The sequence below is a fragment of the Nycticebus coucang genome, chromosome 18, assembly GCF_027406575.1.
Source record: "Nycticebus coucang isolate mNycCou1 chromosome 18, mNycCou1.pri, whole genome shotgun sequence".
In the NCBI taxonomy this organism is placed as follows: domain Eukaryota; kingdom Metazoa; phylum Chordata; class Mammalia; order Primates; family Lorisidae; genus Nycticebus; species Nycticebus coucang.
This window is the reverse complement of record NC_069797.1, coordinates 65,755,107-65,772,064: the sequence shown is the minus strand read 5'-3', so window position 1 is coordinate 65,772,064 and position 16,958 is coordinate 65,755,107. Positions and strand designations below refer to the sequence as shown.

General features: G+C 38.5%; 1 protein-coding gene across 4 annotated transcripts in view; it reads right to left on the bottom strand.

The window, feature by feature from the left end:
• Positions 1-16,958, bottom strand: part of HELZ (helicase with zinc finger) — a 174,138-nt gene that overhangs the window by 94,987 nt on the left and 62,193 nt on the right. For all 4 annotated transcript variants that reach the window (XM_053568791.1, XM_053568790.1, XM_053568793.1 and 1 more), the window contains exon 13: positions 10,605-10,872. In XM_053568791.1, coding sequence (XP_053424766.1) covers positions 10,605-10,872 — 268 coding nt within the window. The remainder of the gene's footprint in view (positions 1-10,604; positions 10,873-16,958) is intronic.

Sequence of the window (16,958 nt, the reverse complement as noted above, 5' to 3'; positions counted from 1 at the left end):
GCACTTCAAAAAAAGCCAGAATATTTCAAATGACACTAAACATGATTTTTTAATAAAATGAAATATTATGCATTAATTTAAATGAAAGTCTGTTTGAACATACTGTTGGGACATTTAAATCACCTGGAACCAGAAGAAAACACATTGAAACTACTACAGAGGACTGGAAACAGACTGATTTCCAAGGAGATCTTACCAAAATATTTTAGCCATGAAATTTCTCTTTCAGTAATGTTAATAACCTCTAGAATAACTTCTCATTCGTGGAGGGCTCGTGCAGGAATTACGGAAGGAGTTCAAGCCTGTCATATCAGGCTTGAACACTCAAACTTCCATGTATTCACGTGAGTGTATGAGAGTATGTGTGAAAGAAGACAGAGAAACAAGATCAATTTACACAGTGGGGTAAGAACTATGGGGTGAAAGAAAAATTTAAACGGACAGTTCTGAAGTGGTGCTGTAAGAGGGAAGGCAGTGCAGGAAGGAGTAATGGGAACATTCTGCACTTCTTCTTAGAAGGGTGGTCTTGGACCAGGTTGTATTGCTGTAACAGAAAACCTGAGACTAGGTCATTTAAAAAATGCATTTTTTCCTTCCAGTTCTGTAGACTAGGCAGTGCACGACGGAGGGGCTAGCATCTGGTGAGGGCCTTCCTGCTGCACCCCCACAGCGGAGAGCAGAAGAGCGAGAGAACGCAAACAAGAGCAGAGGGCTGAACTTGCTTTTGTAAAGCAGCAACCCGCTCTCACGATAATGAGCCCACATCAATCCGTTTATGAGGGGTCAGCCTCACAACCCAACCTTTTTTTTGATACAGTCTTACTTTGTCACCCTTAGTAGAGTGCGGTGACGTCACAGCTCACAGTAACCTCAAACTCTTGGGCTTAAGCAATTCTCTTGTCTCAGCCTCCTGAGTAGCTGGGGCTACAGGCACCGCAATGCTGAGCTATTTTTTAGAGACAGGTCTCACTCTTGCTCAGGCTGGTCTCGAACTTCTGAGCTCAGGCCATCCACCCGCCTCAACCTCCCAAGTGCTAGGATTACAGGCGTGAGCCACAGTGCCCAGCCAACCTAACCATTTTTTATTGTCTTAACTCTTAATACTGTCCCAGTGGCAACTAAATTTTCAACAAGATTTTTAGAAGGGACATTCAAAACAACAGTCTTGTGTCCCTGGTGCCCCCAAACTCATATCCTTCTCACATATAAAATCTATTCATCCCATCCCTGTAGTCCTCCAAAGTCTTAACTCTTTTGAGCATCAAATCAAAGTCCAAAGTCTCAACTAACTGAGATACAGATGAGACTCACGGCTTGATTCATGCTACGGCAAATTTCCTCTCCAGCTATGAGCCAGGGAAATGAATCAGTTACAGGCTCCCAAAATACGACAGTAGGACCACAGACCAGGGTGGGGACCCGCAGCCTGAAGGACACAGGTAGTCTTCTACGTCCTAAGTACAGCTGTGTGACCAAAACCAAATTCTACCCAGCAAATCCCTTTATTCTGATTAATATAGTTTTGCTCATCTTTTGTATTTTTATTTTTAAAATGGACATATTGTATTTAAAATATCAAAGAATAAAATAAGTTTCAATGAAATACTGAGCTCACAGGTTCAAAATCAGCCTGAGCAAGAGCGAGACCCTGTCTCTAAAAACAGCCGGGCATACACCTTCTGGGAGTAAGACATGATTGCAAGAGGGACTTTACCTAACAAATGCAATCAGTGTAACCTGGCTTACTGTACCCTCAATGAATCCCCAACAATAAAAAAAAAAAAAAAAAACAGCTAGGCATTGTGGCAGGCACCTATAGTACCAGCTAGTCAGGAGGCAGAGACAAGAGAATCACTTGAGCCCAAGAGTTTGAGGTTGCTGTGAGCTATGATGCTATAGCACTCTACCAAATGAGACTCTGTCTCAAAAAAATAATCCTCTCAGATTGACTGGCACAATTAGAACATTAGTAAGCCACAAGGGCTAAAGCAGGCATCCTCAAACTTTTTAAACAGGGGGCCAATTCACTGTCCCTCAGACCGTTGGAGGGCCGGACTATAGTTTAAAAAAAAAAACAAAACTATGAACAAATTCCTATGTAAACTGGACGTATCTTATTTTGAAGTAAAAAAACAAGACAGGAACAAATACAATCACACCGCCTCATGTGGCCCGCAGGCTGCAGTTTGAGGACCCCTGGAAAGTGACAGCTGCTCCACTCATGATTTTGTTCTAACTTCCCCCACCTGACTGGGGGAAAGCGGCTCTCACCTGTAATCATAGCACTCTGGGAGGCCAAGGTGGGCAGTTTGCTTGAGCTCAGGAGTTCCAGACCAGCCTGAGCTACAACAAGACACTGCCTCTAAAAACAGCTGGGCATTATGGCTGGCACCTGTAATCCCAGCTACACGGGAGGCTGAGGTAAGAGAATCGCTTGAGCCCAAGAGTTTAAGGTTGCTATGAGCTATGACGCCACAGCACTCTACCACGGGTGACAAAATGAGACTCTGTCTCTAAATAAATAAATAATTATTTCCTTGCTTTGTGATACTGCAATATCAACATTAAAGAAATTATAACACTCATGAGGACCACAACTATTTTAAATTAGAGAGAGAAGCATGAAAGGTTACTGCAGAACTTAAAAGCTTAAAAGTAAAAGCAAAGGCAATTCTTTCAAGCAGCAATAAGCCCGGAAACAATGCAACTGAAGCAACTTATAAAGTAGCTTATATACCCAGGAAAAAGGGAAGCGATTCAGTGATGTGGAAATGGTGAAAGAATGCCTTGTTGAAGTTGGAGGATGCTTAGACCTCAATAACGTCTCAAACAACTGCCCCTTTCAAGGAGAACCATTACTGACTGGCAGCCAGAATTAGCCATCCACTTAACAGACAACTTCATACAATACTTCTACATACTATTCATTTGCTTTGGATGGATCAACTGACATGCTCAGTGCAGGTTTTATATTTCATTCGGGTCATAACGGAAGATTTTCTTTGCTACAAAGAGTTACTCACTTAGGGCACTCCTGTGAACAGAAAACGGGAAATAGGTATGTTCAACAACTTTCAAGATAAATCTCACTAAGTCAGACTGGATTTGATCAATTCAGTGAGTGTATGTACAGATGGGATACTTCTCATGACAGGAAAGCAGGAAGGGTTGACACAGCGTTGAGAGATCCCATGCTCTCACTTCTTTTCGTTGTAACTTGCATCAGCAACATGTCTGTGCTAAAGCTACAATTTTAAGTAGCACTTTGCAACAAGTTATACATATTGTTAACTATCTTTCTGCAAATGCAACACGACATAGTTGGTTTTGTAACATGCTAAAGTTGAAAGACCAGGTATTCAGAGCAGATTTGCAGTATCAGTTCAAAATGTGTTGCCTATTTAGTAGGGACAGGCCTTAGCCAAAATTTTACCTCTGCAAGAACAGACAGTTAAATTTTATAATTTCTATAGGAATGCTGATAGTTAAATTTTATGAAGAACAAAATCAGTAATGTGAATTACTGAAAGATGATTCATTCCTATAGGAATGCAGCATTTCCATGTGATATGTCAAATAAAAACGGCTTAAATATGTCTTTGCAAGGTAAAACTAAGTCTATATACGCTTTGTGGCACAAAAATAATCCAAGCTTCTTCAAAAGGAAAAAAATCCAATCCTTCTTCAAAAGGAAACTTCAGGTGAACATTTTCCCTAGTTAGAAAAGGTCATTGACGAGCAGGGTGGTATACGCGAATCATGCAGCTGTTATAGGGCTATTAACTGGAGAATACAAGGAACAGCTGGAGCCACTGAGAGCCCATCAGTGATACAGTTTCATGTTTATTAAAACGAAGCTTAGTCCTCTCCAATATGAATATCTGATTCTTTATGTAACAAAATTTAAATGAATCATGACATCGCACTCACATTAGCATTTTAGCCTCACCTAATTGATATCACCAAGGCACCTAAAGATCTACAGATGGAACTGACTGAACTCTCAGTTGAGGACATTTTAACATCGTTGTTTGATGCTAAAAAAGATCCAATTGAAATGTGGGGAAATGCAGTAGAATGTTCGCACCTTCAGCAACACACCCCCAAAATGCTTTCTTGTTTTCCAACCACTTATTGCTGCAAATCTACATTCTCCTACCTAACATAAATCAGGATGCACTTAACGTCACAAGTGACTGATAGCCACCTAGAGAGCAACTGCAGCTGCAGACTCCGTGCTGCAAGCAAACATTCAAAGGCTTTCAAATAAAAAGCAGATGCAAAAAAAGTCATTAAAAGGTTAACTTTAAAATTAACAAAGTTTTCATTTTTTGAAATTAAGTCACAATAGATTTTCACAAAATAATGTACATTTTTAAGTATATCTAAATTTATGCAACCTTCCAACATATAAAGTTTCCCCACCTCTAGGATAGACATTCCCATTCCAAAAGAAGGAATAACTGATTCCAAGTAAGTTCAAAACTTAAAAGGAAAAACAACATTAAGTCTTAAATCTAAAGAATAATGTCCTGTGACTCTTTGTCCCATGTCCTGGATACCCTGAGGTGGTGGTTGGGCTCAGGCCCCAGGCACCCCTACCCTCATGGCCTCACTAGGCTCAGTCCACCCAGCACCTCTCATGTGTTGCAGTCTTGCAGCTGCAGGATTCTCAGCGTGGAGTTGCATGCTGGTGGCCCTACAGTTCTGAGTCTTGGGAGCTAGCCCACTACTATGACTCTATGAAGGTGAAGTGGGGGCCTCACATTCACAACAAGTCTCTGCTGTCCAATATATCCCTTAAAGTCCAGGTGGCAGCTGCCGTGGTCCGAGCACTCACACACCCTACACATCTGCAGCATCAGCATTACATGACCCTCACAGACACCTGGGCCCCCGTGAGCCACGTGGGGGCTGAGGAGCAGGACCAAGGAGTACAGCACAGGGATGAAGGGAGCAGAGCCCTCAGCAGCACTGACAAGGAATGCTGAGGGCCTCTCTGGAGACTTTGCCCTGGGGTCCTAGCTGGCCACAAAGATGCCTGAAATGCCTTCAGGTTATTCTCCCATCCTCTCTAAAAGAATAGAACCTGGCTTCCTTCTACCAACATCAATCTCATAGCGAAGGGTGGTTGGACCACTCCTTTAGTATCCTCTCCCAAATACACGTTTTTATTCTTTACATGACCAGGCTGAGAATTTTCCTAATTTTCTATTCTGCTTCCCTTTTATTTATAAATTCCACCTTTAAATATTTCCTCCTTTCTCCCATTTTGCTGTAAGCAACCAAATGCAGCTATGCGGCGCCTTGAATGCTTTGCTGCAGAGATACTTCTCCTGCCGATATCCTAGATCGTTGGTCTTAAATTCCACCTTCCATAAAGCCCCTAAGGGGGAACACAACTCAACCCAGTTCTTTGCAACTTTATAATACAAATGGCTTTTACTCCAGTTTCCATCTGAGACTGCATCAGAATAGCCTTTACTGTTCATAGTTCTCCCAGCATTCTAATCAAGATCACTTAACTCACCTCTAAGAAGTTTTAAAATTCCCTACAGATCTCCTCTGCTGAGCTCTCGTTAAGAATCGCCCATTATGCTCTATGTATGGCGATCTAGGCTTTTTTCTAGCCTGCTCCTCCAATGTTTCCAGCCTCCATCCATTACTCAGTTCCACACAGTCCAGTGCTTGGGAAGCCTCACTTCTCAGGGCCAATTTTCTATCTTAGTCCACCTTGTGTGGCCATAACAAAATACCCAACACTGGGTAATTTACAAATGGCAGAGATTTCTTTCTTACGATTCTGGAGGCTGGGGAATCCAAGGTTTCAGAACCAGCATCTAGTTGAGGGCCTTTATGTTGTACCATCCTATAAGCCTTATAGTACAAGGGAAGGTAGAAGAGCAAGAAAGGGCTGGACTCCCTCTGAGAGCAACCCAGGCTCCCAGGAACAAATGCACTCTCTTGATAACCACATTAATCCATTTATAACGTTTATAAAGGCAGAGTTTCATGGCCTAATCACTTCATAAGGTCCCGCCTTTTTATTTTATTGTTTTAAAAGAGAAAGTCTTACTCTGTAGCCTAAGCTAGAGTACAGTGGCATCATCAGAGCTCAAACTTCAACTCCTAGGCCCGAGCAAATCTCCTGCTTCAGCCTCCTGAGTAGCTAGGACTACAGGTACCAACCATCATGCCTGGCTAATTCTTTTCTATTTTTTGTAGAGATGGGGTCTCGTTCTTGCTCACTCAGGCTGGTCTCAAATATCTGCCCTCAAGTGATCCTTCCACCTTGGCCTCCTACAGTACCAGGATTACAAGCATGAGCCACTGCCACCCAGCCAGTCTCACCTCTTAATATCATCCCAATAGCAATTAAGTTGAATGTGAGTTTTAGAGAGGACATTCAAATCCCAGCAAGGTTTAGAATTTTTGAATGTGCCCAGGTGTGGTGGCTCATTCCTATAATCCTAGCAATTTGGGGGGACCAAAGTGGGTGAATCACTTGAGCCCAGTACTTTGAGACCAGCCTCAGCAACATACTAAGGCCCAAGGGCGACATAGTGAGACTCTGTCTCAAAAAAAAAATTTTTATTTTTATTTTTCAAAGCTATACAGTAAATTTCACTTCTTCTGATTTTGGACTGTATCGAAAATCAACCAAAGTAATAAGACAATCCCTGGGTACTAAAGCAGAGCAACAGAAGAGAAATCTTACCCACAGAAGCAACACTCATCTGGATGGTGACATGCAAACTCCACACACGCGCAGCCTGTCCTGTCAGCTGTGAGCACGGAGAAGCCAGCAGGCACAATGACTCGAGCTGGAGCAAGGAGCAAGACTCCTCGACTGTGTCTGGGCACAGCACTACCCAGTTTAATGAACATAAGAGCTTTAACTAAAGTCAATTTCTTCTCAAAATGTATCTCTTAGAATCAAACAGATTTCACTTCCAAGTAGAATCATTATTGAACCCCCCATCAACATATGGCTGAGGGTGAGAAAAGTAAAATAAGCAAATAAATCTCCGAAGAACATGTTCGGAAACTTAAATGACACGAAATGGAGTGTTACCCTTACCATTTACACTCATCTTACACTAAAACTTAGGAAGAAATCGTCATTTCTGCACTGCTCTGTACAATCACCTCTTTAAAAAAAGATAAACTTGATTATTAAATGCAGCCTCAAGCCAAAATATATTTTGTCTAGCCTTGAAAGCCTTCAATCAACTTTCAAGGAAGAAATACTAAGATGACCATGTAACAGGTACAGTCCAATCCTTAACAGTATGACTTCCCTTGATACTTTAGTGACTCGTAATATTCTGCTAAAATTGTCCAAGTTCACCGGTACATCCTGTGGACTCTGGGAAATACCTACCAATCACGTGGTAGGTCTGACTACACCATCACAAAGAGGCACATCTCAGGACACACAGAACACACTGATTACTATCAATACATGTCCCAGTCATTTAGAGAAATGAGTCCATTTAGCCACACCATTGTTTTCTATCTTTAACTGTGTCTCAAAGCACAAATATACATTCTTCACAATTCTAATATATACGTGGGCTTGCTCTGATGACTGAACAAACAAGTCAGATGACCCAATCAGACACCCTAGAGCATGGCTCTCAAGGGCCAGAGGCTGTTTTTGCATAGCCCTTGACTAAGAGCAGATTTTACAAAGAAACAAAGAAGAAATGCAACCAAGAGCATGTAGGGTCTAAAAACCTGAACTACTTCCTATGTAGCCCTTAATCTACAGCAGATGTTTACTAAGCCCTGCACTAGATCACAGTTTAGTAGCTGCATACAGACCTCCCCAAATCCATTTTTGAAAATATGTTAATTATGTTATTGGTACTTAATGAATTAGAAATCGAATGTGAATTAAATTCAATGCAACATTAAAATGCACATAAATATTAAGTTAAAGGAGGAAAAACAAAATAATCTTTTTAAACAACAAATGAAACTTTGTCGAAGACTTCTGAAATCCTTTACAATCTATGTCTGTTATTTGCTCCTTATCTACCTGCTAACAGATGCCCTCTGAAAACTCTAATGACTGACAGGCTCTGTATGTGTACCAATTCTGTATTGCACTTTACTAAATTTTATAAGCACGACCAATTCACAAGTGTAATTTACCAGCCTTAATATCCAGAGTTACTTCTGGGTAAAAGTAACCCAATAACTATCTACTTGTCAGGTGTTACACACGTAGCAGGAGCGTCCCACTTCTACGTTGAAGCTCCTTCAAACCTCTTGTGTCATTAGCATTTATAAAATATCAAAAGTGATCCTTCTGATTTGTATTTACTTCATAAATACCCATATCTGAGTCAATAACTATAACCTAATTTTAAAGATGAAAAATAGAGAAAACTCAGATGTTCCAATAAAGACTGTACACTCCCCCACTGCTGCCTTACCACCGTCTCTTCTTTCCATATCTAAGAGTATTTTTACACCAGGAGCACCAAGTGCTGTCACTGATGATGTTTTCATAAGAGGTAGATGTGGTTGTTATAGAACATTTCCAAAGTAGAAAAAAACATTAGAACATAAAAATCACCTATAATTTCACCAACAGAACACTTTTTTGACATTTTTATATAAAAATAATTTTATGTATATTATATAAATACACAAAACTAGAATGGCAGGGTGTAAGGTTTTCTAACTAGCCTACTTTCTCCTTTCATATCAGGAGGATAATATGAGCATTGCCACTCTATTAAGAACATAATTTCAATGGTTGCGTGGGTGTAACATTCTGTCATAGGGCTATACGCAACTTATTCTTCACTGCCCTTTGAAAGACGTTCTTGTATAGGCATCCTTATCTTCACCTCTGATTCTCTTCTTCAGGATGACTGCAGGTTACACAGAACTACCGTATCAAAAGATTCCAACTTTCTTAATACAAATTGTCAAACGGCTCTCTAGAAATATCATACCAACTTAGTTTGCCTCCAGTGGCTCATTCATGTGGCTGATATTTTCAAGACCCTTGGATATTGGCTTAGAAAGCCCTTACAAGGTACTCTTAGATTGATCTTTCAGTCACTTATTTCCTGACCAGTGTCTGACCTCCAGCATTTTGTAAGGTTTCTTCTCCTTTCCATTCAGACAAATTTCCATTTTTAAAAGATTATTTTTAATATAATAATCCATAAGCTTTATGATTTATAAACTTTAATAAAAAATTATTAAACAAAATTTAATATGTAACTTTTTCTGAATTCCTAATATGATACTCAAAAAGAGGCTCCAAGATATGGTAAGCTTTTAAATTCTATTTTATGTCAATATTTATGATTTATCATAGTGTTCTCGCCTAAGGAAAAGGAATCCTGATAATGTAAATAATACACATGCATATTAATAACATGAATAAGATACATAATACAAACCACTTATTATTTAATAACTGGTGATTTCATTAGAATAGTCTACAGACACAATTAATAAAAGCCCTTCAAGAGACCATCAGTGGTCCATGACCTAAAGTCCTAGAGTAATGAAAAATACACTCTGACTTTGTAAATTTTACATGTACTTAATTTGAAATTAGGTACTTTTAAAAGTTAGAGGACGTTCAATCTATAAATAGAGTAACACAATGTACTTGTAAGTTTTCACTTTTACTTTTCTGAATATACTTTAATGAGTGTTCATTATCTTACTAATAATACTAAAAATAAGGTACCAACTATAAAAAATAAGGTACCAACTTAGAAAAGCATGTTTTCTAAGATTGTTTTTCCTAAAATGATTCAAATAAGCTTTTGCTTTAAGCATCTGGGGGGTTTTTTGGGTTTTTTTTTTGGGGGGGGGGCGCAGGGGTTGGCTCAGGCAATTCTCTTACCTCAGCCTCCCTGGTAGCTGAGACTACAGGTGCCCACCACAATGCCCAGATACTTTTTTTAGAGATGAGGTCTCGCTTTGGCTAAGGCTGGTGTCGAACCTGTGAGCTCAGGCAATCCATCCATCTCGGCCTCCCAGAGTGCTAAGATTACAGGCATGAGCCACCGTGCCCAGCCTAAGCACTTGGTCTTAATATGAGGCACAGGAATAAGATATAAAATATGTTAAAGTATTTATAAACTCCTATAAACCTATTTAATTACTATCAGTTTTCCTGAAGATCTAAATGATATCATTCTTAAAATAACTTTTCAAAATACATTATTTCTGTGCTCGCTTCGGCAGCACATATACAAAATACATTATCTCTCTGTTTTTGTACTTTTAATTCAACAAATATCCATTGAGTGCTTGCTATGACTATCAGTAACTGAAAGCTCCTCAAGAGCAGGGACCACAGATGTACATTCCTCACAGGTGCAAAGAGCTTATCTCCCAGATGCTTAGGAAGGTCAAACTATGCACTGAACAGTAGGGATACTAACTAAGATGAGCACAACACAGTTCTTGCCTTAAGAAGCTCACACATCATATAAAGATAGAATACAGCTACTGAGTAACACAATGTACTGCCTGCCTTTACTTAGGCATACTTGCATTTTAAAAATTAAAAGTACCATCCAAAGAGAAGATTTTTTTTAAGTGTTTCTAAAGTAACTTACTTGCTGACTTCTTTATACTGGGCTATCTCCTCAATATAAAGAAGGTCATGCAACCGTGACTGATAGTTGCTCTTGGTCAATGATTTGTCTAAAACAGACTGGGTAAATAGCTGGTCAGCAGAGAGAGGAATTTGGTATCTGATAAGAAGGCTCTTCTCCAAATCAGTAGTTTCATTAGGTTCAAAATCTATAATAGTCTTAGAAGAAGAATCCCAGCGCTTAGCTGTGGTTACTAGCTGTTGCTTTGCATGCATCAGGTATTCGAGATCTAAATGGAAACAAAAAACACATTTATAAAGAAACATAACATTAAAATTCTCACATAATATACATTTTGTTAATACAATTTTATATGCTAAAGTTAAAATTCTTCGAAACAATAAAAAACCCACTGACATTTTCCCCATACCAGAAATTGTTTTTTGTCTATTTTAACAGAACATTAATAGGAATCCATATTTTTTTTAATTTTTTATATATATATCAGGCTGGGACATGTCAGAAACAGTTATTATCATTTTAAAAATATGTATTAACATTTAGAACTTAACTCTTCAATCAAGAGAAATCTGATCTGCAGGAAGAAGACATAAGTTCTTCACAAGATAAGTTTTATCAGGAGATAATCATTTTTCTCCTCCTATTACTAATACCCTCCCCCATTACAGAAAGAGAAAAATCAAAAAAACTACAAAAGTTGAACTATTTTCTTACGTGATAAGGCACAGCAAAACTACATATCTAAAAGTCGACTTCATATAAACAAAAATCTTTTTTTAAAAGACTCATGTAAAACACTGTTAATTCCTCAATAAAAAGTGACACAAAGTCATTCAAATACCATTTCTAAAATATCCAGTTAAGCCTCAGTTAAATTATACTGTAAGTAGGGCACAATGTCAACACGAATGACTATTCACACTCTGACATTTCTGGAAAAAATGTAGAATACCACCAAAGGGTGAAATCCACAGTAACATAAACTCTGAACACTGAGTCAGCTCACGCAAAATGAGTGCATACTACTTTTCTATTGGGTGAAACACACATAAACCCATAAAAATGAAACTTAAAGGGGAAAAAAAAAGTTGTTTGATTCATTACACCAAGATTCTGTTTTAACATAATTGAAAAGATGGTTTCATAATACAGGTTAAAATTTTACAAAGAAATAATACCAAGTTTAGACAAAGATAAGTTAGTGTCCGAAGTACACGGACAAGTTATCCTAAACTATCTTTGAAATAAGAACATAATGCATAATTGCCATGTCTTGCTTAATGGGAAATTTTACATTTAAATGTTACACACCGATTATAAACAGATAAATTTAGTCATCCACCAAGGGAAATTTCTCAATAGTAACAAGTAGACTGTTTTACTATCTTAATAAAAAATAAAAACCAAAAATATAAAGGCCCTAATTTCTAAACTTTGCTCCTTGAAAAGGCAGTTTTACATGCTAATTTCCTTATTTCCCAAATGGCAACACAAATACAACTATAATCATCAAAATGTCAAGACGGTTTGCTCTTTAAAAACTTGCACAAATACTATGGATTAATGATCTGTTTTTGCAATATCCTCACAATCAGAAGTTTTTTTTTCTCTTTTTTTTTCCTTGCAGTTTTTGGCCAGAGCTGGGTTTGAAACCGCCACCTCCGGTATATGGGGCCGGTGCCCCACTCCTTTGAGCCACAGGCGCCCCCCACAATCATAAGTTTTTTAAAGTATACTAACATTTTCTTCCTAAAGCATCCTAAACTTGAAACCTGCCTATTCACTCATTAGATCATAGGTACATAATGTATTTAAATCTTACAAATGCCAACACTCCTAAATGATCATATTCTCATTAAAGATTAGGTGCTGGGTGGTCAGATGTGCTTCGTGAGGGACAGATGATGCCTGAACGCTGAAGGAGAAACCTTCCAGAGAACCAGCACAAAGATTCTAAGTGGCGACCCTGAAACTAATTAATCCTCCTAAATCTTAAAACCTGAGGATGACATAGAACAAGCATAAATTTACAAGAAGCAAAGGAAGAAAACATATTTATCTGGGAACATTTCAGCTACACTTTTGACTTGTCCACAGGCACGAGAACTTAAAGAGCAAGAGGAAGTGAAAGGAAAATTAGGGCAAGGAAACAGATAAAAGAAATCACCCATGAGGAAGAATCAGCAGAAAACTCCAGGCAACATGAAGAACTAGTCCAGAACAACCCCGCCAAGGGACCATGAGGTAGCTACTGCAGAGGATTCCACCTATACAGAAATGTTAGGAATGACAGAAAGGGAATTTAGAATACACATGTTGAAAACAATGAAAGAAATGATGGAAACAATGAAGGAAACTGCTAATAAAGTGGAAAATAACCAAAAGGAAATCCAAAAACAGAATCAAATCAGAGATGAACGATATGAAGAATATAAAAAGGATATAGCAGAGCTCAAGGAAATGAAACAGTCAATCAGGGAACTTAAAGATGCAATGGAAAGTATCAGCAACAGGTTAGACCATGCAAAAGAAAGAATTTCAGAGGTAGAAGACAAAGTTTTTGAGATAACTCCGATAGTAAAAGAGGCAGAAAAGAAGAGAGAGAAAGCAGAACGTTCACTGTCAGAATTATGGGACTTTATGAAGCGTTCCAACATACGAGTTATAGGAATTCCAGAAGGGGAAGAAAATGCCCCAGAGGAATGGAAGCCATACTAGAGAATATTATAAAAGAAAATTTCCCAAATATCACCAAAGATTCTGACACACTGCTTTCAGAGGGCTATCGGACTCCAGGTCGCCTCAACTCTAACCGAGCTTCTCCAAGACACATTGTGATGAACCTGTCCAAAGTCAAGACAAAAGAAAAGATTCTGCAAGCTGCCAGGAGTAAGCGCCAGTTGACCTACAGGGGCAAATCCATCAGAGTGACCGCAGACTTCTCTAATGAAACTTTCCAAGCAAGAAGACAATGGTCATCTACCTTTAATCTACTTAAACAGAACAATTTTCAGCCCAGAATTCTGTACCCTGCTAAGCTAAGCTTCAAAATTGACAGAGAAATCAAATCATTTACGGATATACAAACATTGAGGAACTTCACCACAACAAGACCAGCTCTACAGGAAATACTTCAACCTGTTCTGCACACTGACCACCACAATGGATCAGCAGCAAAGTAAGAACTCAGAAATTAAAGGACAGAACCAAACCTCCACACTGATGCAAAAGATAAAACTAAGCAATGGACTCTCACAAAATAAGACGAATAGAATACTACCACACTTATCAATTATCTCAATAAATGTTAATGGCTTGAATTCCCCACTGAAGAGACATAGATTGGTTGACTGGATTAAAAAACACAAGCCATCCATTTGCTGTCTGCAAGAAACACACCTGGCTTCAAAAGACAAATTAAAGCTCCGAGTCAAGGGTTGGAAGACAATTTTTCAGGCAAATGGAATTCAGAAGAAAAGAGGAGTTGCAATCCTATTTTCAGATACATGTGGATTTAAAGCAACTAAAGTCAAAAAAGACAAAGATGGTCACTTTATATTGGTCAAGGGAAAAATACAACAAGAAGACATTTCAATTCTAAATATTTATGCACCCAATTTAAATGCTCCCAGATTCTTGAAACAGACCTTACTCAATCTGAGCAATATGATATCTGATAATACCATAATAACAGGGGACCTTAACACTCCTCTTACAGAGCTGGACAGATCCTCTAAACAGAAATTAAACAAGGATACAAGAGACTTAAATGAGACCCTAGAACAACTGTGCTTGATAGACGCATATAGAACACTCCACCCCAAAGATAAAGAATATACATTCTTCTCATCACCCCATGGAACATTCTCCAAAATTGATCATATCCTGGGACACAAAACAAATATCAACAGAATCAAAAGAATTGAAATTTTACCTTGTATCTTCTCAGACCATAAGGCACTAAAGGTGGAACTCAACTCTAACAAAAATGCTTAACCCCACCCAAAGGCATGGAAATTAAACACTCTTCTGTTGAATAACAGATGGGTGAAGGAAGGAATAAAACAGGAAATCATTAACTTCCTTGAGCATAACAACAATGAAGACACAAGCTACCAAAACCTGTGGGATACTGCAAAAGCAGTTTTGAGAGGAAAATTCATCGCTTTAGATGCCTACATTCGAAAAACAGAAAGAGAGCACATCAACAATCTCACAAGAGATCTTATGGAATTGGAAAAAGAAGAACAATCGAAGCCTAAACTCAGTAGAAGAAAAGAAATATCCAAAATCAAAGCAGAGATCAATGAAATTGAAAACAAAAGAATCATTCGGAAAATTAATGAAACAAGGAGTTGGTTTTTTGAAAAAAATAAATAAAATAGATAAACCATTGGCCAGACTAACGAGGAATAGAAAAGTAAAATCTCTAGTAACCTCAATCAGAAATGATAAAGAGGAAATAACAACTGATCCCACAGAGATACAAGAGATCATCTCTGAATACTACCAGAAACTCTATGCCCAGAAATTTGACAATGTGAAAGAAATGGATCAATATTTGGAATCACACCCTCTCCCTAGACTCAGCCAGGAAGAAATAGAGCTCCTGAACAGACCAATTTCAAGCACTGAGATCAAAGAAACAATAAAAAAGCTTCCAACCAAAAAATGCCCTGGTCCAGACGGCTTCACTCCAGAATTCTATCAAACCTTCAAGGAAGAGCTTATTCCTGTACTGCAGAAATTATTCCAGAAAACTGAGGAAGAAGGAATCTTCCCCAACACATTCTATGAAGCAAACATCACCCTGATACCAAAACCAGGAAAAGACCCAAACAAAAAGGAGAATTTCAGACCAATCTCACTCATGAACATAGACGCAAAAATTCTCAACAAAATCCTAGCCAATAGATTACAGCTTATCATCAAAAAAGTCACTCATCATGATCAAGTAGGCTTCATCCCAGGGATGCAAGGCTGGTTTAACATACGCAAGTCTATAAACATTATCCACCATATTAACAGAGGCAAAAATAAAGATCACACGATCCTCTCAATAGATGCAGAAAAAGCATTTGATAAAATCCAGCATCCTTTTCTAATTAGAACACTGAAGAGTATAGGCATAGGTGGCACATTTCTAAAACTGATTGAAGCTATCTATGACAAACCCACAGCCAATATTTTACTGAAGGGAGTAAAACTGAAAGCTTTTCCTCTTAGAACTGGAACCAGACAAGGTTGTCCTCTGTCACCTTTACTATTCAACATAGTGCTGGAAGTTCTAGCCAATACAATTAGGCAAGACAAGGAAATAAAGGGAATCCAAATGGGAGCAGAGGAGGTCAAACTCTCCCTCTTTGCTGACGACATGATCTTATACTTAGAGAACCCCAAAGACTCAACCACAAGACTCCTAGAAGTCATCAAAAAATACAGTAATGTTTCAGGATATAAAATCAATGTCCACAAGTCAGTAGCCTTTGTGTACACCAATAACAGTCAAGATGAGAAGCTAATTAAGGACACAACTCCCTTCACCATAGTCTCAAAGAAAATGAAATACCTAGGAATATACCTAACGAAGGAGGTGAAGGACCTCTATAAAGAAAACTATGAAATCCTCAGAAAGGAAATAGCAGAGGATATTAACAAATGGAAGAACATACCATGCTCATGGATGGGAAGAATCAACATTGTTAAAATGTCTATACTTCCCAAAGCAATCTACCTATTCAATGCCATTCCTATCAAAATATCAACATCGTACTTTCAAGATTTGGAAAAAATGATTCTGCATTTTGTATGGAACCGGAAAAAAACCCGTATAGCTAAGGCAGTTCTCTGTAACAAAAATAAAGCTGGGGGCATCAGCATACCAGATTGTAGTCTGTACTACAAAGCCATAGTGCTCAAGACAGCATGGTACTGGCACAAAAACAGAGACATAGACACTTGGAATCGAATTGAAAACCAAGAAATGAAACTAACATTTTACAACCACCTAATCTTTGATAAACCAAACAAGAACATACCTTGGGGGAAAGACTCCCTATTCAATAAATGGTGTTGGGAGAACTGGATGTCTACATGTAAAAGACTGAAACTGGACCCACACCTTTCCCCACTCACAAAAATTGATTCAAGATGGATAAAGGACTTAAACTTAAGGCATGAAACAATAAAAATCCTCCAAGAAAGCATAGGAAAAACACTGGAAGATATTGGCCTGGGGAAAGACTTCATGAAGAAGACTGCCATGGCAATTGCAACAACAACAAAAATAAACAAATGGGACTTCATTAAACTGAAAAGCTTCTGTACAGCTAAGGAGACAATAACCAAAGCAAA